Consider the following 27,203-nt stretch of genomic DNA (forward strand, 5'->3'; position numbering starts at 1 on the left):
AAGCATCCCTTTCAGAGTCACTCAGATAGGTTTTAGTAATTTGAATAGAAACGTGTCTATCTGATGTTTGAGAGGGAGATTTTCAAGATTTATATAGGTCAGCATAATACTGAGACAAGAGTGAGGCTATATCATTGGAATGAGTCAGTATGGAAATACCATTATTTATGGCAGATATTTGAGTAGCTCACTTTTTAGCTTTTAAGTAATTAGCAAGGATTCTCCCAACTTTATTCATGCCAGAGTAATAAATAGCCTGTTCTGACATCAATAAGACTCCAACATAGGCACTCATAAGATGCTTATATTTAAATTTCAATTTTTGTACAGAAGTTAATAGAAAGTTAGAATTAGGTTGTATACTTATTTATTTATTATTTATTTATTACATTTGTACCCCGTGCTTTCTCGCTCAATGCAGACTCAATGCGGCTTACATAGTATCAGAATCAACAAAGGAGGTATGTGATAGGACAAATGAGCTTTAAAATTATATAATCAGTTTCATTATTTAGAAAATATTCTTCTGTCCATAGTTTGAGATTCATACAAAATGAATCATCTTGAGTAGTGTACCTCACCTGCATTTGTCAAAATTAATTGATTTTGACAGGTGACACGCTCACTCCCAGATTTTCAGCAAATCAGAAACGAGGACATGCTCACTCCCCACCTCTATGATGAAATTGCAGCCCAAGCCATGCCCACTCCAATCCCCTTGGATGATGTCACCAGATATTGTTACACTCTGTTCCACTCCTCCAGAGGTGCAGCCTGCTTGCGCAGGGTATGGGCATTCGAGGATGCGGTGGCCATCTTGGATGTGGTATCTCCAGGATAGGACGGCCATCTTGGAGATGGGCATCTCAGGTTGTGGCAGCCATCTTGGTGATGGGCAGCTTCAGGAAGGAAGCCCATATTTGGGCGTAGGGCATCTCTTCTGATGGAGGCAGCCATCTTGGATCAGCTGCACATGTTTGAACCTAATTCCTACACTATTTAAAGCCCTGCCTCCAGTCCTTCCTTGCTTCGGCTTCTAGTGCTTAGAGGTCGTGGTCTATGTCTGTGTTCTACAACCGGCTATCTTTGTTTCTGTGATTCCTGTGTACCAGACCCTGGATTGTTGCCTGACTATGTGCTGTGTTGCTGCCTGCCTAGACCTCGGACTGTTTCTCTATCGCTGCGCTGCTGATTCCTTGGCTCCTGGACGGTGTCTGCTCTCCCTGCCTGTCGGGTCAGTGGCCGCGCAACCCCGCTGGTTCCGGAAGTCCTGGTGGCCACCTGCACCTGGGGGCTCAACTCTCGGGGAACGGCGGTCGCTTCCCAGGTGAAGCTAGGGGTTGTCTGGCTGCCTGACTGAGTGTGGTGTCACTCCATCTTCGCCGTGCTCAGTCGGGGCACAAGGGCTCACATTCCCAGACATAGCATTGCATATCCCTGCTCCAAACCTTGCCTCTTTTTTGCATAGCCCTGCACTAAACCCCACCCCTTTTGGTGATGTAAGAGAAAGTGACATCACAGTCACACACCTTTTTCAAGATGGTGGCTACTACCGTATACATCACTTCCTGTTTCCACTACTAGTCGCCATCTTGGATGGGGGTCATGTGATGAGAAGTGACATTAAAAAAACCCCAACAGCACCTCCTACAGCTTTTGTGGAATGTAGTTGCGCATACACACCTTAATCTTTTTTTTCTCACAGGAAAGAAAAGAGACATTTGTTTTTTCTTTTTTTCTTTCAAAAAAAGGACACAGAAAAAATAGGCATTTGCTTTTCTTTTTCTTTCAAAAAGGGCACCGTTCTAAGCTGGATCGTCTACTTTTTAAGAACGGCAGAGCTGTTTGCTTTTTTGTCCAGCAAATCAAACTATTCTCTCTCTGTGTGAGATCAGGGTCTGTAGCCTGCTGTTTGCTTTTTCACACTGCCTGTGTGAGATCAATATGGTCTGTTCCCGCCACCGATGATCCCCTCCCCTTCCCCCTAGTTAGCAACAAAACTTACAGTGGAATCTCAGCTTTCCTCAGAGCTAGAGAAAAAAGTTAAAGATAAGCAAACTTTTGCTTTTTTTTTTTTTCTCCAAGAGCTGTTTGCTTTCTCCAGCAATTCCTTTTTTGCTTTAAAGACAAAAGCCAAGCTGTTTTAAGAGTAAACACCCCCCCCCCCCCCACAGCTGTATGATATTGTTGCACAGAGCCATATCCTGGTCTGTGAATTCTAAAACACAGGGGTAGTATGAGCAGAAAAAGTGCTTTTTTTTATACAGGGGTTGCCTGTGTAAGATCAAACAGCCTGTAGCCAAGCTAATTGTTTCTGCAGCCTCTCTAAAAGGAAATCCCCTTTCCAACTCATCTCTCAAGGTAGAGCGCTGCTGCTTTATGTGACAAACCCTCCTCTTCCCCTATTACCCCTCCTGTTTTTGAGACATCTGTATGAGCTTAATCCACATGCAGTGTTCACCTGAGAAACATACAGGTTTACAGATGAGCAGACCTCTCACTCTCTGCATCCCCCACTGGTCCCCACCTTGTTCCCTGTCTGTAGCCTCCTTTTACAGGCAGATGCCCATGAGCTGTGCCTAGGTCTGCATCCTCCAGCGCAACACCCCTCCCTTTTACCCTAGCCATCAGCAAACTTACAGGGAATCCAGGCTCTGCCTCTACCCCTACCTCTCATTTAGCAAAACTATCAGCCCAACCAGCTGCAGTCAGGCCCTTGTACATAGAGAGATGCAACATGCATGTGCAGCTAATACACACCCCACCCCCCTTATACGACTCCATTACCCACACAGCTCTAGTGTTGAAATGCACATGAAGTCATGTACAAAAAAATCCTAAGCAGATCCGGAGGCAGTCGGGAGTTTATATTCTCGCTATGGCTACTGACGAATTTGACCTCTTCTTGTGCATCATAGGGGGGGGGGGGGGGGGTCCTCCAATAGTGGTAAAAGTTTCTTTGTTAAAAAAACTGTTAGAATACGCCGATCTTATGTTCAGCATGAAACCCAATCAAATCGTATGGTGTTACATCTGTTGGCAACCTATGTATGAAGAATTGTCAAACCATTATCTGTTTATACATTTTATAGATTCCCTTCTGGTGACATTTAACAATGACCTGTTGTTTCCGTCCCATAAAATAAATCTGGTTATTGTTGATGATTTTATGGAGACCAGTTGTAAAAATGATGAGATTGAAAAGGCCTTTACCAAATACACACACCACAGAAATGTAAGTATTATATATATCGTCCAAAACATTTTTTTCAAGGCAGGATAAGCTGCACCATCACTTTAAATACAAAATACATGGTGATGTTTAAGAATCCGAGAGATAAACAGCAGATAGTTGTTCTCACCAGACAAATGTATCTGGGCAAGACACATTTCTTTCTCGAGACCTTCGAAGATGCTACCAGAGAATCATATGGCTATCTCGTCGTAGATTTGAACGTGTTGATGCTCAAGGCTTACAGATTGAGGAAAGACATCTTTCCCCCTGCTTTGACAGTTGTATATGGTGAGAAAACAGCAGGCGCCTATAAAAAGAAGTGGCGAGCCACCGCTTTTCCCACACGCTGTAATTGCGTTCTCACAGTCAACAACATATCTAGCCGTCTGAAGAGGAACCTAGAGCTTTTAAAACTTTTAGTTTAGTCTTCACCCCACCAGAGAAAGGCCATCCTTTGTATCGCTTCAGATGACTTAATAGCGGCTATAGTGGAGATAGCCCTAAACATTTTGAAAGGTAACATATAATTTTCACAGCACCAGATTAGCATCCTGAAAAGACAAAGGCATGCAATAAAGAGTCTCATGGACAAAAGGATACCTCTTAAAATAAAGAAGAAGAGCAACGCAGTCTGGGGGTTTTATTGGACCCTTGCTAAGCTTTACCTTACCGCTGATCATGAGCCTTATCGGTAATGCAGTACACTGAAAAGATGTACTTGGAGGCAGATGCACTAAAGCTAAATGAGCCTTTAATGACCCTCCAACGAGGAAAATTTGATCCGTTGCATGCATCAAAGGGCTTTTACCGAGGAAGCCAGCAGCTAACGAAAACGAAATGGAGATGAGCAATTAGTGTGAAAACCCCATTGAAACGACATGCACTAACCTTTTCCGATTGCCTTTACGCAGGAAAAAGGCAGGAAATCTAACGAGAGGTCTGGACCTCTCATTAGGACAGCTCTGTGCCAGGAAAAATCATTAAGTGAAAAAATAAACAAATTTTGAGCCAATCCCAGCGCATTAGCAGAGCTAAAAGCGTTGTGATTGGTCCAAAGGACGTCAGAAAACACATCAAATAAAAAAAATAAAAAAAGGATCGGAAGGGGGCAAGGGCACTCATCAGGAGCGTCCTGTATGGACGGCCTTGCCCCCCCCCCCGAAAAAGCAAAATGCTAGCTGCCCCGGTCCCCCTCCCTTCCTGTTCCTGTGTTCTGCAGAGCTAACTCCGCCTCCCGTCATTCTTCTGCCCCGTGCCCCGCCCCCGCTGCCCCCCCTGAGGTCGACTACGCCGCTCCCCCCCTCCACCGAGACCCCCCTCCCTATTAACGACCCGAGCAGCGCCTCTCACCTCTTTCTGAAGCGCTGCACAGGCAGGAAGATCTATTGTGTTGGTTGTAGAGTCTCCATGACGTCTCTTCTTCCCTGGCCTAGGCCCCGCCTCTTTCTGACCACAGGTAATCGATAGAGGATGTTGTAACTGAGTGTTGTGGTACACAATAGTTTCACACAGTGCTTCTGCAAAAAGTCCATAATACTGCTAGAAAACAATAAACTATTACGAAGGTGTGCATAAGAATAAAAAAAGATTGCCGATGCTGTTCTGAGACAGGTAGAAGGCTAACCAGTGCTTGACGGGCTGATCATGTGGGTGGGTATTTACCACTAACACTAAAGGTCTCCGGAGCAAGTGCTGCCCAAGTAATCAATTGCCGGGCAAAATGTCTAAAAAAGATTCTGCAGCACACAGGTCTCCTTCAACAAACAATAAATCTGTACTGTGTTCATTGTTTTACATGTAGTCAAACAGGATGTTTCTTCGCTGGTTAACTTCTATTACATTGTCAAACACTCCGTAGATGATCATGTCTACGGTATGGGGCAGAGCATTCGCAAAATGGATTTCTGTGCGCAGATTACCGGTTTTGATGAAGGAGTAGTGATCTGCCCATTCCTGATCAGGTGGCAGATCATAAGCCAGCAAAGTATAACCTCTGTAAAATTCTGTATGGTCGATCATTAAAGCTTGTACCAGCTGCATGTATTCTCTCACACAAAGAACATAAGAGCAGTGGCATATCTTGGCTCAGGCCCACCCAGTGGTGGAACCCCACATCAACATCTCTCCTCCACTGCACCCCGGCATCCACCTGCTTGTGCGCTGAACCCTATCTCTCCCCGCTGTACCTTACAGGCATCCCCGGAAATGGTGCACATTCAGGGCAGGACTACCGCCGGCGGCCGCATTGGGCCAGCAGCAGTCCCGAAAGAGCGAGCGGTAAGCCCGCATTGGGCTTAACACCGCTCTGTAAAAGGACTCTGCATGATTTCTCTACATGTTCACCTGCAGTTTAACTGGCTGCATGTGGAGGTCACCACATGAATGCCTCAGTAGATCAGGTGATGTATGATGTTGCTGGCCTGTGCACATATCAGTGTGAGCCTTGCTGCAGAGAGCCTGGGCAGACAGCAAGTGTGGCTGCGCTGAATTACTGAAAGGAGGAGGAGGCGGTACTTGGACATCTTGGAGGACCCTGGGTTGGTAGTTGATCACCGAGAAGCTTGTAAACTCCCATGTGAACCCTGCAGGAACAACTTCCATCCCCACAGGATTCCTGCAAACCCACGTAACAGGGTTTTAAAAAACTTAATACAAAAAAAAAAAAAATACTCACTTGATACAGGGTGAGAAGAGTCCCAGAAGGGCTCTGATGCAGCACAAGGAAAGAGCTCCAGGATTATGAATGGGGAATTGGAAGAAACAAGGGGTTGCAGATTGAAAACAGCAGTGAGAGCTGCATTGGGGGTGTTGGTGCCGAGGCATTCATCACTGCCATGGATAGTGTGGGGACCCAATGTAGCTTCATTGCATGCCCCCTAGTCCTAGTATTTTTGGAAAGAGTAAACAGACGCTTCACTGAATATGTTATCTTATACATATTCAGTGTGCATATCCCAAAAACCTGACTGGTTGTGGGGAGAGTGAGAAGTAGAATGAGGATGATCTTTTATCACATGATAAAATTACTTTGAGGGATTGGCTTACTGAACTTTGTATAATATGGAGTCAGCAGCTTGCCACTACTTCTGCTGATGCTATTAACCTTTCCCTAGTGAAGTGGGAGACTTGGGGTCATGGTGGTTGCCAAGTAGTGGTTTTAATGAATGGAGGACAGTCGCTGGCAGAACCTTTAAATGAACAATATAATTGCCAAAAGTCTGCATTCATAGCTGTTGAAATGCACTATTCTCCTCTATGGCTCCAATACCTCCATAGGTCCCTTGAATCCACCTCTCCTCTCTTTGTCTACCTGGTTCTATGTCCTCCCCCAGGTCAAGTCTCTAAAGTTACCCAGTTCCAGGCAGGAAATTTTTGGCCATTCCTGGTTTTAAACTTACATCCCAAAGTAGTGTTGTATTTGTAGTCCCTGATCCTATCCATGGGAATCAGTGCTTCAGGTTCCATAATGCATGAGGGTTATCAGAAATCCAGGACTGGCCCAAAATCTCCCTCCTGGAAATGGCAGCTCAGCAAGTAGGACTACTTTTGGCTCAGTCTGTCCCTCATGATGGAAATAGTTGGCAACCTTAGCTGGGAGAGTGAACGTTGAGTGTAAGGCTGCCAACTGGATCCAGATTTGCAGGACAGGGTTTTATGCAGGGACTTGTAGTTCCTATTGCCCCATTGCAAGCCCTAAGAAAGTAAGACTACAAGTCCCAGCATGCACTGGGATAAACCCAGGACTGGCTCAACCCTGTACTGTGAATCTGGATCCAGTTGGCATTCCTAGTTGAGTGTGATTGTGTGATTACTGTGTTACTGAAGCATACTAACTGAGTACAAAGGGGTTTCTGCTTACTACAGCCTAGACCCAATTCATTCCAACCCTGGTAATCCTCTTTTATTGATATTTTGAGCAGTAACTAAAACCTATAATCCAGTACCTCTGCCTGGCTGCTTGCACTGTTTCCTAAACCAAATCCTTAATGCTTATATAATATCACTGGCTCTGTTTAACCCAACACAGCCCAACAGTTATTTACAGGCACACAATAAAATTTGTTTATGGTTCCAGGAAAGTTAAAATGTATCTTTTTTTTTTTTTTAATGAAGTGTTAATTAATTAACAACAGCCTAAGATCTGGTGGTTTCAGCTCAACCCTTTGAGTGAAATGAGGAATAAATGGTGATCCTAAATTATACAAGCAATGAGTTTCAGGTGGTGGAAGGTCCTCGGCTGCTAAGGCAGGAAACGGGTTGGAGATAGGGTTTTTTTTTTTTTTTTTGTAGGGTCAGGGTCTATCTATTTGGTTTTAGGAAGAGGAATGGCCTTCCTTCAGTTCTTTGGTAAGTCTTAGAAGATGTTTTTAGAATCCAGAAAATGAGCAGGAGATAGTGTAATGTGGGTTGTGGTATATTTAGTAAAGAGTTTGATAAAATTCTAAGGTCATCTGGAGGAGGGGGATTGGCTGTTTCTGAGTTGCAGGTTAAAAGAAACTATTTTGCTTAACTGGAATGTTATTACAGAGCTCTTCAGTTGTTTTAGTTTCCCTGGCTTGGAAATAGACTAAATATCATAAAGCCTAGGAAGCAGTGGTTGTCACTGTATGTTGATTTGATGTATAGTATTTTGCTTTGATTAAGAAAGTAGAAATCATTTAGACCTTAGAAGCTAATACTGTTATTTATGGCAGTAATGTAGAGTCACCCTGGATTTGGAATTTAATTGGTAATATTACCAGAGCAGAGCTGAAGGTAAATTACATTATGAATACAATACATAAGTCTCAGAGGGCTTGCAATCTGAACTGTTTGCTGAGGTAATGGAGGGGGTAAATGAATTTTATCCAAGGTTATCAAAAGGGTTAGGAGGTGTAAGATTTGAATCCTGATGTACCTCGTTTTTGGTAAGCAGCTCTAATCACTAAACTGCAGCCTTAAAAATGGTATATCCTGGTGATGTTACCAGCTTGAGTGAAGTAAAAAAAAAAATCATAATTGTTGATCTAATTTTATCTTACCAGCTGGAAGGCTATGACTCTGTTAATATTAATTTGCTGCAACATCTGCTCTAGAGAATTTTTTTTTCTGTTGTAATCTGGGAAATGTCTGACTTTCTGACATTTCTATGAACTCCAACTCTCTCATTTTAAATGAAAACCTTCAAGATTTAAAGAAATTAAATAGTTCTAACAGGATGAACAAATATTTATATATGGTGAAAATCACAAGCTTGTTATGCTGGCTACAGTTTATTTTTAATTGACCTATTTGTGTGTTGTGTTTTTCATTTTTAGTGTATTTAATGCTTCCATGGTAACACTACAAGACTTTTATTTTCAGCCTTGTCTTATATAAGACACTTTGTCTGTAGACTTACTTCAGTTGGGGTTTTTAGATTTTTCTGGATCTAGTAAGCTGTCAATTCCAAGCCATTATTCTTTGAGGGGCCCTTTTACAAAGGCGCAGAAGTGGAGCCAGGTTGATGGCGCAGGGGGAGCGAATGCGGCACGAGAGTGGACTTCTGCCGGTGCACATTTTCAATGCAACACGTTGAGGGAAAAAAATAGGTGCTGGCAGAACTCCATTTGGGGTAGCGGCCACTCCCCTGGCACCCCCTAACTACGTCATTGCACGTAAGGGCCTACGTAATGCAGCGCTTGCCAAATTGGCATTACTGCTCGGCTAGTGCCTGCGCCTGGTGGTAATTCTGAGTTTGGCATGCGCTGAAAACACATACTAGACAATAATGTTCTATTTTCTACCGTGGGGTGTTTCTGATGGTAATCAGCAGTTGGCACGTGCTGGAAAATTACCATATGGGTAATGCGTGAGCTCTTACCACTAAGTTAATGGGTGGCATTAAGGGCTCAGGCTGTAAATAGACACGTGCTAGTTTTCATATTGCTGTATGTCTATTTCCTGCCCTTCCCCAGAAAGAAACCCTTTTACCAGACATGCTGGAGAAGTGGTCCAGCGCGTTTTGGTGTGCCTTTGTAAAAGGGCCTCTGAATTTTGTAGAGAGGGAGACAATCTTCAAGTATCAAGAAATACAGTCGGAGACCAAGAAAATGTGGTAGAAAGATACAGAAATATTACCTCTGTCTTGAAAGGAATTTTTCAAGCACCCTAGCTGAGTTCTTCCATGACAAGGTTCAGAAGATAAACCTCAAATTCTCAACCAAACCTCCCCCAACCCCTCCGTCCTTTTCCTCCTTTCCCGAAATCACTGATGAGGAAACACATCTTCTCTCCTCATCAAAATGAACTACCTGTTCTTCTGATCCCATTCCTACCCACCTTCTTAACACCATCTCTCCTACTCTCACCCCTTTTATCTGTCATATCCTCAGTCTTTCACTTTCCACTGCAACTGTTCCTGATGCCTTCAAACATGCCGTGGTCATACCACTCCTTAAGAAGCCTTCACTTGACCCTACCTGTCCTTCCAACTATCGACCCATCTCCCTCCTTCCCTTCCTCTCCAAGATACTTGAACGTGCCGTTCATCGCCGCTGTCTTGACTTTCTTTCATCTCAAACTGTTCTTGACCTACTCCAATCTGGCTTTCGCCCTTTTCATTCAACTGAAACTGCACTTACAAATGTTTCCAACGACCTGTTACTGGCCAAATCCAAATGTCTCTCTTCTATCCTCAACTTTCTCGATCTATCTGCCGCTTTTGACACTGTTGATCACAGCCTACTCCTTGATACATTGTCTTCACTTGGATTCCAGGGCTACGTTCTTTCTTGGCTCTCCTTCTACCTCTCGCTTCGCACCTTTAGTGTACACTCTGGTGGATCCTCTTCTACTTCTATCCCACTACCAATTGGTGTATCTCAGGGTTCTGTTCTCAGTCCTCTCCTGTTCTCCATCTACACTTCTTCCCTTGGCTCTCTGATATCATCCCATGGCTTTCAATACCATCTCTATGCTGATGACTCCCAGATCTACCTCTCTACCCCCGAAATCTCAACCAGCATCCAGACCAATGTATCAGCCTGCCTGTCTGATATCGCTGCCTGGATGTCTCAATGTCATCTGAAACTTAACATGGCCAAAACCGAGCTTCTCATCTTTCCCCCTAAACCCACCTCTCCTCTCCCCCCTTTCTCTACTTCTGTGGATGGCACTCTTTCTCCCTGTCTCATCAGCTTGTAACCTTGGGGTCCTCTTCGACTCCTCTCTCTCCTTCTCTGCTCACATTCAGCAGATTGCCAAAACCTGTCTCTTTTCTCTATAACATCAGCAAAATCCGTCCCTTCCTCTCTGAGCACTCTACCAGAACCCTTATTCACTCTTATAACCTCTCGCCTAGATTATTGCAACCTGCTTCTCACCGGCCTCCCTATTAGCCATCTCTCTCCTCTTCAATTGGTCCAAAACCCTGCTGCGCGACTCATTTTCCGCCAAAGTCGCTATGCTCACATTAGCCCTCTCCTCAAGTCACTTCACTGGCTCCCTATCCATTTCCGCATTCTATTTAAACTTATCTTACTGACCTATAAGTGCATTCACTCTACCGCTCCCTAGTACCTCTCCACTCTTGTCTCTCCCTACGTCCCCCCTCGGGTACTCTGTTCTGTGGATAAATCTCTTGTCTGTCCCCTTCTCCTCTACTGCTAATTCCAGACTCCGTTCCTTTTATCTCACTGCACCTCGCGCCTGGAATAGACTTCCCGAGCTTGTGCGTCTAGCCCTGTCTTTGGCCGTTTTCAAATCCAGGCTAAAAGCCCACCTCTTTAACGCTGCTTTTGACTCCTAACCACTACTCACTTGCCCTGTACCCTTTTTATCCCCACCTCTTTGATTCCTTTACCTCTTAGTTGTTCTGTCTGTCCTATTTAGATTGTGAGCTCTTTGAGTAGGGACTGTCTTTTCATATATGGTGTACAGCGTCGTGTATGCCTTGTAGCGCTATAGAAGTGATGATTAGTAGTAGTAAGTTCCTATGTACCTTACATTTGAACTCCAGAAAGGAAGCTCCTTAGCAAGATATAGCAAGATGTGTGTAATAGGTGAACATTCTCTGTAAATTTGAGAGACTTGAGATCATTCTCTGCATACCCTGACTTAGGAGTGAGGTTTGTTATTGATATGGTATGTGCAAAACTAATGATAAACAAAATACCTCCACTGGAATTAGTTTCTAGTGGTGGAGGTATTTTGTTTATTGTTGGATTTTGACATGTACGCTATTAATCTTGTGGAATGTGCAAAACTAATCCATTTGGAAACGTGGTCCCCTAGAATTGGCATAATCTTTAAATTCTAGCATGATCAGTCATTTGTTTTGTTTTCAAAGCAAAAATATTAACTTTTTTTTTTTTCCATCATGAAACCAGTTCCCAAGGATAACTTATTATGGAACCATTTTACTAAGCTGTAATAAGGAATGGGCTTAGCATGTCCTCTGTATATGCTAAGCTCCTTTCTTGTGTGGCTGTGAAAAAGCCTTTTTTTTTTTTGTTGTTGTTGTACTTGGTAACATTAGCATATGGCCATTTAAAAACAATAGGGAAGCCCTTAAAGCTTCCTACATTAACCCTGTGGTTACTGCTTCTATGCCCATTCTGTGCCCTTGACTCCCCCCCCCCCCCCCAATAAAAAATTACATAAAAGAAATACTGCATGCAAAAATGCCCAAACTATCACAGGATGCTTTAGTAAGTACTACTGGGCCATTTTTGCTGTGCTAGGTGCATGTTTAGTGACTTATGCAGCTTTAGTAAAAGGGGCCTATGTTTTAGTGTTACAAACCATCACTTCTTACACCCTGTTGATTAGGATTTTGTAGTAAATTGTGATGGTATTGTACTTGCATGGAATAATGATACTTCCAGGTGCTTAGAAGCCAAAAGGGGAAGGGAGAGCTCAGATGAGGCTAGTTAATGAAAATAAAATGACGTGCTGCACAGCTTTTTTTTTTTTTTTTTTTTTTTAACTTCCAAAATCTATAATTAGCACTGTGTGTGCTTCAAAGAGCATGGGATTTTAAAGATGGTATGCAAGACACCAAAGGTATCATCATCTTCCAGATTCTGTGTTTCAAGTGACTCCAGAACGTCTGCTACCAGTGACTTCATGGATCCGTGGTGCATCAGTTTATTGTACTCCCAATGGAGAAGAAACTGAGAAGGCAAGACCCAATCGAAGTAAAATCACCAAAGCAGATATTGGCTCTCCCACTAATTTCAAGTAAGGTTCTCTTTCTAGAGCACAGCTGGCATGACACGATACCTCAAAATATCAATGATAAAAGTGGTACTTTGCACCACTTTTAACATTGCTTAATGTGGTGGTCTTAAACCTCCTGAACTTGTATGTTGGGGGGGAAGGGAGTGGGAGTAGGATGATGATCCCAACAGATATTGTCCACGTGGCTTAATTTCTTTCAAACAGTTTAGCAGTTCTGCTATTTGGTGGGTATCATGGAAAGTTATATGTGCAGATTTTAGTGTCTGGCTCTGTTTAGGTTCTGTCTTATATGAATCCATGCTTGGAAGTCTGAAGCAGCATGTCTTATGTTGGCTGTCTATTTTACTTCATGCTTTTTAAGCAAAACTATTTTAACATGGAAAGTGCGTGGTTGGTTGAAGTGCAGCAAGACAAATATTGTATAGTCATGTGATTCTCCTGCACAATTAGGACTCTTTTCAGGCATGGCATCCTGAAAACCCAACTGGCTGCTGGTCCCCCAGAACGGGTTTGAAGACCTCTGCTATATAAGGATGCTAGGGGAAACTATTCAAGCTGTTCTGAATCTGTATGGTTTAATTAAAGCGCTCAGTGTTTTCCAAGTCGGTCCTGGAGTACCCCCTTGCTAGTCAGGTTTTCAGGATATCCACAATGAATATGCACGCGATGATCTGCATACACTACCTCCATTTTATGCAAATCTTTCATGCATATTCATTGTGGATATCCTGAAAACCTGACTGACAAGGGGGTACTCCAGGACCGACTTGGGGAAACACTGGTATACAGTTGCTACTTTACCCCAGGTGAATCAGACAGGATGATGTAGTCCTGATTTTTGCCCCATTGCATGACTTGAGTTTTGATTATCCCAGTGACTTTTGCCTTAAGTGAACCACAACTCTCTGCACGCAATGGGGCAAAACTGGGACTGGATCAGCTTGTCTGGTTGATCAGGAGAACCCTGTGCAACGTGTCCCCAAGCACTGCATTGTGGCCAGTGCAGAGGAAGCCATTTTTGCACCCTGTCTTGTGCTCTGTGTGACTGCACAACTCTGGGAATGACCCTGTGGTTGACCTGGGGTGAGAATGGTGACCATAACTTAGTATTGTCATACTCTTGTGATTTTTATCTTCCATGAAAAGCTTTAAATGTTGACTAACTCCTAAGTGTTTCTCTGTGTTGAGATGCAGTTCTTCTTTTCAGACATGTGTGCCATGTTGAGTGGAAGGCCTTGGCCGGACCTGATGTAAGTACAGTAATTAACTAAACTCGATGTAAGTATGGTAATTAAATGCTATCTGGTCTCCTACAGATGGCCGCTGTAGGACCTCTGTGTCTGTCTGCTTTAGCTTTCAGCATTTTCTATTGAAGACATAGAAATACCAGGATAGCAAAGTTGTGAACTTTGTTTTTTTCACTGTTCTTTCAGGGATATGTTCTGGCTTCTAGGTTGGGGGAGGTGGAATATGTGTACGTTCAATTGAGCAAAAATCGAGCTCATCTCTCTTTAATGTTGACTTTCTCATACTGGCTTTTCACCAAAGATTCTATTATTTGTCGTCTTCCCCCCCCCCCCTCCCCCAGGAAACAAAAGGGGTCATTTTATTAAATTGAGCTTTTATACAGATTGCCAAAAGACATCCAGATTATAAAGACAATTGAGCCATCTGCGTACCTCTATTTAAAAACAACATGACATAAACTTCTAGAACCAACACCGATAGCACACACACTTACACTTTTCTGTGAAGAAGATATAAACGTGTATTTATAAAACATCTGTACATCACAGTTCTGCTCCTGGGAATTCTTGTATCTGATAGAAGCACAAACGATGATCTTGGCATACATAGGTAACAGAAAACAATTTACTGACTCTATTGTAAGGACGACCAAAATAGGAAGAAATGAGTTGGTTAATGGCTTTTTGTTCTGTACCAACTTGCCTCTCATTGTTTTGGTTATGCACACTTATAAAACTGTATCACCAAAACCCCCCTCCCCCCACATACACACACACAATGTCTGTGAGAGACATTTACAGACGAAGCATCTTGGGACAGTCATACCACATTTAAATTAAAGTCAAATGGAAATCTTTAATATCCATAACCATGCTGAAATATCTGATTTTAATTTTCTTTTTTTTTATAAACGCCTTATCACAACACCGCATTAAATTACAACTGAACATCAATAAAACTCAATAAACCATGTCTTATTTTTTCCCCATATTGGGTTGGATTTAGTTAGTGGTGCTTAAAAGTGGGCAATGGGGAAAATTCACGCTCTGCTATTTTATGAAGGGTGCTCGTCATAGAATAGCGCTTTGACCATATTCTGGCATGCCCAATTTTGGACAAAAGGACTTAAAATCAGGTAAGCTTGGCATGCAAATTGGATGCACAACCCCAAAATTCTTTAACTGCACATAATTCTTGGGAATGCCCTTACATAGTTATGCTGCTCCCTTTTGGGTTGTGCATGAGAGGATATGGGCACAAACCTGTAGAATAGCATTCAAATCCAAATTAGTTAATTGATAACCAATTGATTAATGGATCATTAACTAATTTATTTGTGCACAGATCTCAGGATCACATGTAATTCTGAATGCCCACATAATGGGTGCCATATATAGAATCCAGGTAAGTGGTTTGTTTTGAGGATGAATGAGTGGAATGCTGTGAAGCTCCAGGGGCAGGCATGATTGAAGTGAGAACTGAAAAGTTAAGTGTGTATGTCAATAGATACTGAGGCAGGTGTGAGCTACATTCTCTGTCTTGCCAGGGAAATGACCAGGCCACTGTTTTTGATTTTTGTGATACCTACTGTCTGTCATTCCCCTTTTGTCCTCCTCAGTATAGACCTTTGGGAATGGAGCAGCTTTGATTTGGAAGGGGTTATTTGGGTCCAGTGTCTTGAGCTCTGGAAGTCCATACAACCAACTAATAAGAGGACATCTTTTGGGGGGGGGGGGGGACATTTCTCACATTTCTGCACATAGCACATCAAGAATTTTGTTATAAAAAATTTATAAAAAAGGGGGTCACGTGACGCCATGGTGCAGGGCTGACGCTGGTAAGCTAAGCTCCGCACATATTCACCCAAAAAGCTGACAATTTAGTGTGCCCACGGTGGGGAACGGCACTGTCTTGATCGCATAAGTCGGGGGAAACCGATATACGATTGGAGACCTGAAATTAGTAGCAGAATGGCAGCGAAAACGGTGCAGAAAGAGCGAGAAGTCTAAACCGACCGACACCAAGATGGCCGACCAACGCGATCTCGGAGAAATTACAATGGGATCAGCATGGATGACGGAGATTACAGCCGAGGTAACAGCAGTTGAGGCAGCGCCAGATAAATTGCAGCAACTTTTTGACCGGACCGAGGAGGCCCACGAGCGAATCGACAGCATGAGCTTGGAGCTGGATGAGGGCTTGCAGCGGGTATCAGAGATTGTAGAAAATGTAGGCGCACAGAGAGAAATTTGAGACTGGAGCGCTGCGTGCAGGACTTAGAGGCCAAGCTTGACGACTTGGAGAATCGGAGCCGGCGAAATAACTTGAGGTTAGTCGGACTCCCTGAGTCGTTAAAGGATAAAGATCTACCTGCCTTTTTAGAAGAATGGCTACCACAGACTCTACAAATAGCAGACAAACTGCAACGGTTCTGTGTGGAGCGGGCTTATAGAGTGGGGCCTCCGTGACAGCCAGCGACTAGACCAAGAGTGGTGATCCTAAAATGCCTCAATTTTCGACATAAGCAATATATTCTGGATGCAATACGTGGCGGCAGCTCCCTTTCCTATCAAGGGAAGAAGATCCTATGTTTTCAGGACTATTCCCACCAGGTACAAATGCAGAGGAAGTCCTTTGCACCATTGTGCATGGATCTTTTCAATAAGAAGATAGTTTGCGCTGCTATATCCCGCAAAATTATGCAAATCCCAATTCCTAGTATTAAGACTGTCACTTCTACTGATTCCTTGCCCAAGTTGCTGTGAAAATCCAGCCCTGTTAGATCTTCCAGATCTCCGTCCAGATTCTTTTGCGCTTCCATCGCCTCAACCACGACCAATGAAAGAGAATTCAGAACCAACTTGAGATTTACTGTTGCTGTTTATGGACATTATAGATTCATATTTTGTTTTATTTTCAGTTTAGCAGTAATCCTGTCTATATATTGAAAAGATTTTATTTTTATTTTCCTATTATTTCCTTTATTGTTCTAATTGTTTTTCTAAGAGTTTCCCCGTTATTTCTGTTTATGTAATTTAAATTGAAGTTGATATTGCTCAGATACAGGGGTAACATCAAACCCTAATACTGGCTAAGATATCATAATGTAGGTGTAAACCCTGTTAGTATCAACCAGTTATGCAATTGTTTAACTTTGGTGTAGGCTTACTTAAGTTGCATGTCTTTCTGTAGGTTTGACTAAGCTCCAAGTGCTTCCCATACTTCCAGGTCATTATGCATATGTCAAAATCCATGCATGACCTTTGTTAATATAAATTTTCCTAGGATTGACCATTTTTGCTGTATAAGGCAACCTCATACTTGCTATCCACTTTTTAGTGCTCATGATTGGATGCTAATGATGAGTAATAGTAAGGTCCAAGAACTCCGACCTGTTTAAGGATTCTGAATACCTACAACCTAAAACAGCCTGCAAACAGAGTACTAACCATCTATTTGTTGAGCCACCATAACAATGCTTAATCAAAACCACTATTCCTTCCCAAGACCACTGAGATAGATACATTGGATTATCTCCCCATGCACTATGCAACAGATACAATAGAAGCCATAGCAAGACCTGAAAGTGTTTATTAGTATGATCCACCTGAAATTGCTATTACCCACATACCGATACTTCATGAGATTTTGTAGATGAACTCATGGATTTGTCCCATTCATAGAACCTTTCTCACTACAGGTTTGAGTAAGTCTCAAGAGAGATGACATCAGGATTAAGGCCCAAGGGGTTGGGTAATATAAAGGGAATTCCATATGCCCAAATAATATATCACCTGAGAATGAAGTTTCCTATCTTGCACCATACCTTCTAGCAATTTGTAAGACCAAAACTCCCCCTCTCGTTTGATAGCTTGCCACCTTCTGGAATGGATGATGACGAGCTTTGTGTCACCCCTCTCCAGAGGGGGTGACAAGTGGGGAATGTATAATTATGGTACAGCCAGAGACCCCCCCACTGGAATGGTGGTGGGCCCAGTCATAGAGCTCAGGCCATTACAGACCTTGGCTGAGTCAGAAATCTGATGGCTGACATAACTGGGAGCTTACTGGAAAAGTATGGCCTAGTTTGTAGCCCGGATTGAGGCCTAAAAGTTAGGTAAATAGATATGGAAACAAAATGGAGGATTTCAACACAAAATGGAAGCCCGTATCTGTTACAAAGTGGAATTTTCTCTAATGTAAGTTAGAAAAACAAGTTGAGCAATGAGTGAGTCATGCCAGGTGCATAGAAAATAGGGAACTAGCTGTCCAAGAGAGGAGGGAGACTTTCCTGTGAGCAGGATTGTGGTCAGCTGGTGTGAGAGAGGAAAGGCGTAGCAAGATAGAAGCTACTCATTAGCATGAGCCAATCAGTGACAACCATGACATTAGCATAGATCCAATCAGGTATATCTACTGTCATATTACCCATATCCTGAGGGCACCTATAAAAATCCGGGTATTTCCTGGTTTGAGAGAGAGAAAAGGGTTGGCACTCTCTCTCCAAGGGAAACCAATGTGTCCAGCAGAATTGACAAATTACCTAATTGCTTTCCCTTGTAAAACCTCTAATTGGTAAAAGAAATTATAAAACATTAGCAAATAATTAACACCTGTTTGCAGCTTATTATATTCCTATAATTGATTGTACATGCCTGTTGTCAATCACTGATTTGACTTATACCTTAGCAAATAAACTCCTCATTCCAAATGATGATTTGTGGGCTTCACTTAATGATGAAAGGCTGTAAGTATAAATGCTTTTGCTATATCAGGCTATCTTTCGCGGCATTGTATAACTTGTAACCTAAATCCAGTTTGTCATAAGGCTGGTATCTATTCCTTGCCAGTGCTGAGAGGCGGACTAATGCGGGTCCCTTAGACCTAACGTCTCTCTCAGTGGCAATTCCTCTTAGAACTTCACAACTCCCTGATTACCCCAGTACTAGTGCTATTTAGAGATGGAGTCAGATTAAAGTCACTCTAGCCTTCTTGGGGGGGGCTCGGGACCCCTCAATTCTCAACACCATCAATGGAGTAACTAAACTCTTTGATAAGGTGGAGGCAACTAAAGAATATATTCAACAAAATGGGTCTGAACAGGCACAATAAAGAAGGAGAGGAGGACTACAGAATTATAGAGGCTTGATCCGGGATAAGGATACCCCTGGAGTGGCTTCAGAGTTGAGCATTTGTAAATGAAGTTGATATGAGAGACCTAAGGACGGAAAGATGAGGATACTAAGGTGCGGTGAGTGACTGGACATGAACAGAGCATGTTACCAGAGTGACTCGGGGACTTGGTAGTAGTCTATAAGAAGAAACTGACATCAGATGTTTATGTAGTGGATGGTATGGATGGTTCCCAGCTGACTCCCCGGGGCTGAACTGGACTTTGGAAGCATGCAGACTATCGATGAGGCAGAAAGCGGACATATACAGAACAGACCGTCTAAGGTGTCTTTCTGACCTTTGAGAGGGAGGTGGATAAAACTATATAAGGTCATGTTGGACAAGATGATGAGGAATGGATGTGAAAGTGGGTGGGTAAGAGGTCTGATGAAGGGTGAGTGCAGGTGTTATATCGTGACTAGTTCTTGGAACGGGTGGGGAAGTTGGGGTAGGGTTAGTGGAATGGGAGGAGGGAGGGATGAGGGTGTGGGGGGGATAAAGTAACACAGGGATTGGGTAATAGGATATCGAATGGTAATAAGTGGTAAGAGGATATACGCGAGTGAGTGGCCTGATGAGTGGCTATGCTGGGGAATAGTAGGGATGGTGCAGCTGGGACACCTTGCCTGCTGGACGATGGATGCAGTATGTCTGGTGATGCAAGTACGAGCTAGGGCTGATTAATGGGACTTAAAGTATACTCCTGGAACGTGGGGGGTATTTCCTTTCCTATTAAACGAAAGAAAATACTTCACAGCCTTAAAAAAAGAGGGGCTGATATAGCGCTTCTCCAAGAGACACATTTAACAACTCAGGAGCATGAAAAGCTGCGAACCTGGTGGGTGGGGACCATGATAGAAGCCCCGGCGGTGGGGAAAAAAGCGGGGGTTGTGATACTATTCCATAAATCCCTACAGGTGGAGATCAGGCAGATATGTGCTGATACTGAAGGGAGATATATCATGGCACAGGTGAATGGTACCACGTGCCTCATTAGTAATGTCTACGCCCCTAATGTTTACAGTAAACAATTCTATCTTAATATTATAAGTAAGATACAGCAGTTTAACATCCATCAGAAGATAATTGGGGGGGATTTCAATGTGGTAGCGGATCACACTATGGATAGGTCACACACTAAGTCGGGAGCGGCAATGGGGGCAGACAAAGGAATAAACCTGATATGTGGAGCATTGGGAGTAGTGGAGGTTGCTACACCCAAATACCAAAGATTACACCCACTACTCTAGAGCCCACCACACACAATCGAGAATTGACTACTTGATGGAAGATGAAGAGTTTTGGAGATATAGAAGAGGCCGACATTGACCCGACGATAATATCGGATCATGCGGCTATATATATCAAATATAGAGATCAGAATACACGGAATAGACAGGTTAGGTGGATATTCCCCATGGACCTGTATTATGATCCAGAATTCTGGACATATATTAGGGGGAAATGGAAAGAATATGCACTACATAATGCACCACATGTTGATACGCCGATATTGTATTGGGAAGCTGGGAAAGCTGTATTAAGGGGAGAGATAATAGCGTATAGCATTAGGAAGAAGAAAAGAAGAGATCAAGCAATCATTAGATTGGGGAAACAATTAGTACACTTAAGGAAGGCATATGGGCAACAATCCGCAGACTGTGTCCGAGACCAATTCTTAGCCACACAAGCGTCCCTTAACGAGATGCTACATCAGCGGGCCAGCAGGTCTGCCGAATATTATATCAACTATATAAGTTCGGTAATAAACCTGGGAAAATGATGGAGAGGTTGGTGAGGAAAGCGAAGGGGCAGCGGAGGGTGCTAACGATACGGGCACGGTCGGGGGGGGGGGGGGGTTGGTGCATACTGATGCAGAGATACAGGAAGTATTTCAAGATTATTATGCTAGATTATATACTAAGAACGATATTGATGATTTAGATCCCGACGTACCTGGAGAATGTCACTAAGCCGATGATCTCGGAGTAACAGCGGAGGGAGTTAAACAAGCCGATAGAAGTAGAAGAGGTCCTTAGAGAAATCAGAGGTAGTGCATTACATAAGGCGGCGGGGCCAGATGGCTTTAGGGCTGAATTGTATAAAATATTGATGCAGGACATCAGAGACCCTCTAGTTAATGCCATTAATAGTTCTGTGGAATTGGGGGAGATGCCGCAATCCTTGCGACTAGTGGATATAATGGTCTTTCTGAAACTAGGGAAGGATCTGACATTACCAGACTCATATAGACCAATATCTCTAATTAGTTATGAGGCTAAATTGCTGGCCAAGATTTTAGCTGCTAGACTGACTAAAGTACTGCCGAGAATAGTGGCGTCCCCTCAGGTGGGCTTTGTTCGGGAGAGACAGAGTGTGAAAAATATTAGACTGATCTTAGCTACGCTAGAGCGGGTGCATAGGGAAGGAGGAGACTCGCTCTTAATAAGCTTCGACGCCGAAAAGGCATTTGAAAGGGTTGAGTGGGAATTCCTATTTGCATCACTGCGGGCGTATGGATTTGAAGGATATTTTACACAAGCGATCTCTATATTATATAAGAACCCGGCGGCGAGAGTGCTAGTTAATGGATCACACTCTCGAAGTTTCTTAATTAACCGAGGAACTAGACAGGGGTGCCCTCTATCCCCGTTACTCTTTGCCATAACCTTGGATCCTTTGATACGGGACATCTTAGGAAATTCTGAGAGAGAGGGAATAAAACTGGGAACCCTAGAATTTAAAATCTCGGCCTTTGCGGATGATATCCTGGCTCATCTGGCGAGGCCGGAGAGGATGTTGCCGGTGTTGATGGTCTTTGAAGAATATGGGGCATTCTCTGGGTTTAAATTGAATATCCAAAAATCTGAGGGATTACCAACAAATAATAAAATAAGGGAGCACTGGAAGGAAGAGTTTCCACTGCGATGGGCGGACAAGGAGTTTAAATACTTGGGCATAACGTTAACCAGGGATTTGAGAAGCTTATACAGACGGAATGTGGATGAGCTGCTGCACTACACGGGACATCAGATAGCACTATGGGAGGGGCTGCCATTATCATTGAGTGGAAGAGTGGGTCTGTTTACAATGATGCTTTTCCCAAAATGGCTCTATGTATTGAGACAGTTGCCACTATTGTTACTGACTAAGGATCTTAAGAAACTTAGGAAAATGGTGTCCTGATTCTGTTGGGGTGGGAAGAAGGCTAAAGTGAAATTGGAATATATGTATGGGAGGAGGGGGCATTAGGGCTACCTGACATTAAACAATATAATTGGGCCTGTCTGACTAGGCACCTAGCGGATTGGATTTTAGACACCGAGGAACATACAGAATGCAGCACAGAGTACACACTGTTTAGACCTTATCATCCATACTATATGTTACATGTACAGGATAATATGCTCCCAAAGGGATGGGGTCAACACATATTATTACACCCCATGCGACGTACATGGCAGTATATATTAAAGCTTTTGAACAAGAATCCACAGTGTACGGATCTGCTCCCATTGGTTGGGAATGGGGCATTTGGCCCAGGGAATACACAACCGAGGTTTATAAAGTGGGCACAGGAAGGAGTAGTTTTGGTCCCCGATGTCATGCAAGACTCGGGGAAGGTTATATGTCGGGAGGCCTTAGAGGATATGGTGGGAGCAGAGATTGTGACATGGTATGACTATTATCAGCTACATAGTTACATTGGGCAACTACATAAAGACCGGTGTAATAGAGGGATATATGATTTATTGGCGAACCTATTTCTATCTCAGGGAAGGGAACAGACCTCTGTGTCTATACTGTATAAACAGATAAATATGCTCGGCCCACATCGTAGATATGAGGCAGTGGCTGGGGGGTGGTCTGCGGATATGAGGGTGGAGATTAGAAGTGGAGATATAGGTCAGTTCCTGAAGGAGATTGCATATAAAGTGACTAGTGCCCGACATAGGGAGATACAATATAGAATCATTATGAGAGCTTATTTTTCCCCCATACAGGCCTATCATGCAGGCAGGCTTCAAGAACCAAATTGCAGTAAGTGGAACTTTCAGAAAGCATCATTGTATCACATGTTATGGAATTGTCCAGATATTAGGAGATTTTGGGGTAAAGTTATGGAATACTGTGAGGCAGTGCTGCATAAGAAGATTCGCATGCTGCCCAAGAGCGTAGTGCTAGGAATGGGTGGGAGTGGGACAGATATGAGGCATACGGAGCGCTTATTCATATATAAGGCACTGATAATTGGGAAGCAATGTATTTTGCAATATTGGACCCAGGACCCAGGGCCCTCCTTTTGGCAGTGGAGGAATATGCTTCATTCCCTGGTGCTGATGGAGGCTCATGGCGTGCATTGTAGCCCTAGAAGTACACAACATTTCTGGGAGGTATGGGAGCCGTATGTACAGGCATTATCAGACAGGGCTCGTAGTCTATTGGTGAACTCACTCAAGATGTAGACTGATTGATGAAGAGGAGTGAAGAATAAGAATATACCTGTGTGGGAGGGTTGTGGGTGGTTTAGGGGTATGGGGATTGGGATTGAAGGGTGGGGGAGGGGGGATCAAGGGGAGGGAGGCGAGTGAAGAGGGGGATATTAAGGGTTTGATTTGAATAAGGGGATGGTTGATGGGGGGGGGGGGGGGATTAGTAGATGTTTCCATGCTCATATTCTGCTGGGGGGAGAATATCTAATGATATAATCACTGAACGATAAAGGGAGTTGGGGGAGGGGGAAGATAAAAGTTGAATGTGAATGTATTGTTTATTTTAGTATGTATAGACAATATAGGAGCATGGTGGATAGATATCTTCATTGCATCATTGTGTGTTTATGATGTTACAATAAAAATGATTAAACATAAAAAATTTATAAAAGCTTATCTGCATACAGGTGGTAAAAGGATAAGTTAATCTATACTGAATGGAAGTATGTTTGTTTATAGATTGCTCTCTATAAGCAAAGCTAATTTAAATTGGTTTACAATATATCATTTTATACAAGAAAATAACTAAAATTTTAGGGGCCCTTTCACCAAACAGCAGTAAAAGATGGCCTGCTGTGATGTCAGTGATACTATGTGCTAAGACCATTTTTTTTTTTTTTTTAGTGTGTTTTTTTTTGTTTTGTTTTGTTAAATGGGCAGTAAGTGGTCATGAGGTAATTTTAAAAATAAACAAAAATGGCTGTGCGGCCATTTACTTCTGGAGTTCTCATGGCCTCTGTGGTAGAGCTGATTTTTTTTCCATGCACAAACCTGGCAGTAGCTCTACTGCTGGGTCATTAAAGGGCCCTTTAACAATTTTTTGAATAAAACACAAAAATTCAAAATCAGATTTTTATCCACACAATACTCGATGTAGGCTAGCAGAATATTGACAAAAAGGAACTAAAACTAGCAGATAAGGTCAACAAGCTTGTTTCTTGATGCAATTTAGGCAGTAGACTGTCCTCACACTTGGGGAGCAGCTATCAAAAAGGCTTGGGACCTTCATCGTACTCTTGTGAATCAATGATCTGGAAGGGACCACCTGTTAACTACTCTGGCTAGATTTTAATGCTTACCTGGATTATACCACATATAAATAAGCAGGTATATTCACACAGAGAACTTTGTTCATTTTCTATTGCATTTTATTTGATTTGTAAATCGCTTTGACCTGCCAGTCAATAAGGACAATATAGAAAATATAAACTATATTCTATAATACTGATCTTACATTGAATCTTGGTCATCACTTTGTGGCCTTCAATCTTTCATTTTCAGAAGTTGTGTTTTTGGGCCTGTAGAATTGTCCTAAATGCAATATGTAGTTGACCAACTGCCACAATTTAGAGCTAGATTCTTTTTTTTTTTGTTTGTTTCCTTTAATACAGCATCCTCGAATGTCCAGTCCTTGATCCTGGGAGTGGGGTTAGAAAGGGTTAGCATTTCTACATAGACTTCAAAATGTCTGTACGTTAACTTGAAGGTGCAAATGTAGGCATCTAAAATTCTGGAGAGTAATTTTCAATGCAGCATTATGTAGATACATTTATACACTATTCACTTTCCCCCATGCTATCTGTGCATTACACAGTCATAAAATGACCCTTCTTTGTTCAGAAGCAAAGCAAACATTGTCCTCCCAGTCCTGCACTTTTGCTGCTTCATTTTGGTTGTATGTCTTGTTTTATAGGAAGTATTTTTTATTATCATGTATAACTTACAGACTAAGTCAGAGGCAGACCTAAGGAGACTCTTTAATGAAGCTGGTATTAGAGAAGAGCATTTGAAAAACCATAAAACATCCCAAAAGATTTTTGACATTATTGAGAAGAGAGGTGGAATAGAAGCAGTAAGAAAAGAAGTTTGTGAAATGGGTAAGTTTGTGGTGTTGGGTTGTGGTGTTTGTGTGGCTGGTTTGTTTTTTGTTTTTTTAAACAGAGGTTAATTTTTCATTGGCAACTTTTTGCTTTTCTTTTTTGTATTTAATCTCTAGATCGTTACTTTACATTTTCTAAGGCAATGTGACAAGCTAGTGCTATGTACATGCAGTCCAGCACATCAGGCTCCGTATGTGTTGAAGATATAATAAGCTAATGCAACTTGGGTGATCCCTGTTGTCAGAGTGACACTGGAGAGCTCAACAGACACTTACATTGTAACTTTTGCTGATGGAGCATATGGGATGAAATGTCCAGAGGTGCCAGATGTTGACTTGAGGACAAATAGAAGATGGCTTTCTCTTCTGTAGGAAATAGTCAGTGCTTCCTTTGCATTTCTTCCTTTTTCATTAGTATGTTTGTATTAAGCGTTACCTAGTATGCATTTAGGAAGTTGAGAGAGGTCCAACTTTGGGATTTATTAGTTTGCAAGGATATGTCTCTAGTACTGTTGACAGAGCAGATTAGCATTTCTCAGCTGTTTCAACAAATGTTTTTTTGCAGCATTCTGGTACTTTATGGTCTTGGTTCTTTTGTTCACAGTAGTTGGTGAGTTGTGTTAGGACTGTACAGTTGTCCTAAATGTAATGTGTAGTTAACGGAACCAAAACCAACTACCGCAACTCAAGTTAGACTCTCTTCTTTTACAGCATCTTCGGGAACGTCCAGTCCTCATCCTTCACTTCAATCATTGTCCTCTTCACCATTGATGAGCTCTAAAAACAAACCAATCAGATGGAGCTACCTCTTTCCAGCTTGCCACCAAAATCCTAGGGTATTAGCTTGTAAATCAAGTTGTAGTCTTTCAGCTGGCACTGAATTGCCTCATTTCCCTCCACCACCATCCCCTTTGTCATTTAACTGTGTCCGTTCAGATAATATAGACTCCCCCTCTTCTGCTCTGCCAATTGGCCAGCTTTCTTCAACTAATATATCTCTACAGCCAAGGCCGCCACTACCCTCTCCACCCCTTTCTCCTCCATTTACCTACAACTCTCAAACTGTGACGATGCCGGTTGCAGCACCATCACCACCAACATCTTGTTTTAGAAGAGCAACTCAAGTGGTTCGGTATGGACAGGCTTCTCAAGTAACACAGCTTGGGATAAAATCAAATAAGCTTCCTGTACTGGACCAGTCTCAGTTCCTGGATGAGATCAAGAAGGGTATTCATCTAAAATCGGCAAGTGTTGAAAGGTTTTTGCCTGGATTTTTTGTTGTCTTTTTTTTGTTCTGCAGGATAGCTTTGACATGAACTATGCTATTACACATAATTCTTAATCTTGTTCATTTGTTTAATTTTAAGTTGATTTCAGGTTTAAAATACCATTGAGATTATAATCAAAATTATAGAACAGTAGTTCCACAAATTTGTCTGGAGCCCCCTGGCCAATTGGGTTTCAGGATATCCCCAATGAATATTCATGAGTGCTCCATGCCCTGCTTCTATTGCATGCACATTTCTCATGAACATTCATTGTGAATATCCAGAAAACCCAACTGGCTGGGAATCCACAAGATAAATTTTTAGAGAGCTCCTGTTGGAGAATAAATGTGGTCTGCTTTTTTTATCACTTGGACAGAGAAACTGGCAATTTTCTTAATCATTTTGGGGAAATATTCCAGAATGTCACATTGCTCTGAAAGTGAAAAGGTTCCTCTTATCTGAGGAAGGGAGTGTGTGATGATCTTCTGTTGAGGAACATAATTTTCAGCACTTAGTTGAAAAATGACTTCTAAAAAGGGGGGAGGGTATTTGCTTATAAAACTGAGAAACAATGGGTACGTGAACTATGTAATCTTTATGGCAATGCTCTGTTGGCAGATAGAAGAATTAAGTAGAAGCCACATTCTTGAAAGTACTTTATTCTTACTGTGTTTGGATGAAGCTTTTCCTAGGTATTTTGGAACAAC

General features: G+C 42.5%; 1 protein-coding gene across 2 annotated transcripts in view; it reads left to right on the top strand.

The window, feature by feature from the left end:
* The first annotated feature begins 7,518 nt into the window (after positions 1 to 7,518).
* Positions 7,519 to 27,203, top strand: part of LOC115472602 (neural Wiskott-Aldrich syndrome protein-like) — a 35,557-nt gene continuing 15,872 nt past the window's right edge. The window contains exons 1-5 of one of the 2 annotated variants that reach the window (XM_030206907.1): positions 7,519 to 7,582; positions 12,277 to 12,436; positions 13,644 to 13,686; positions 25,076 to 25,226; positions 25,940 to 26,472. In XM_030206907.1, coding sequence (XP_030062767.1) covers positions 7,561 to 7,582; positions 12,277 to 12,436; positions 13,644 to 13,686; positions 25,076 to 25,226; positions 25,940 to 26,472 — 909 coding nt within the window. In that variant the 5' untranslated portion in view covers positions 7,519 to 7,560. Of the gene's footprint in view, positions 7,583 to 12,276; positions 12,437 to 13,643; positions 13,687 to 24,301; positions 24,457 to 25,075; positions 25,227 to 25,939; positions 26,473 to 27,203 lie in introns of those variants that run through there. The other variant, XM_030206908.1, reaches the window with a different exon arrangement.

The sequence above is a fragment of the Microcaecilia unicolor genome, chromosome 6 (assembly GCF_901765095.1).
Source record: "Microcaecilia unicolor chromosome 6, aMicUni1.1, whole genome shotgun sequence".
NCBI lineage: Eukaryota > Metazoa > Chordata > Amphibia > Gymnophiona > Siphonopidae > Microcaecilia > Microcaecilia unicolor.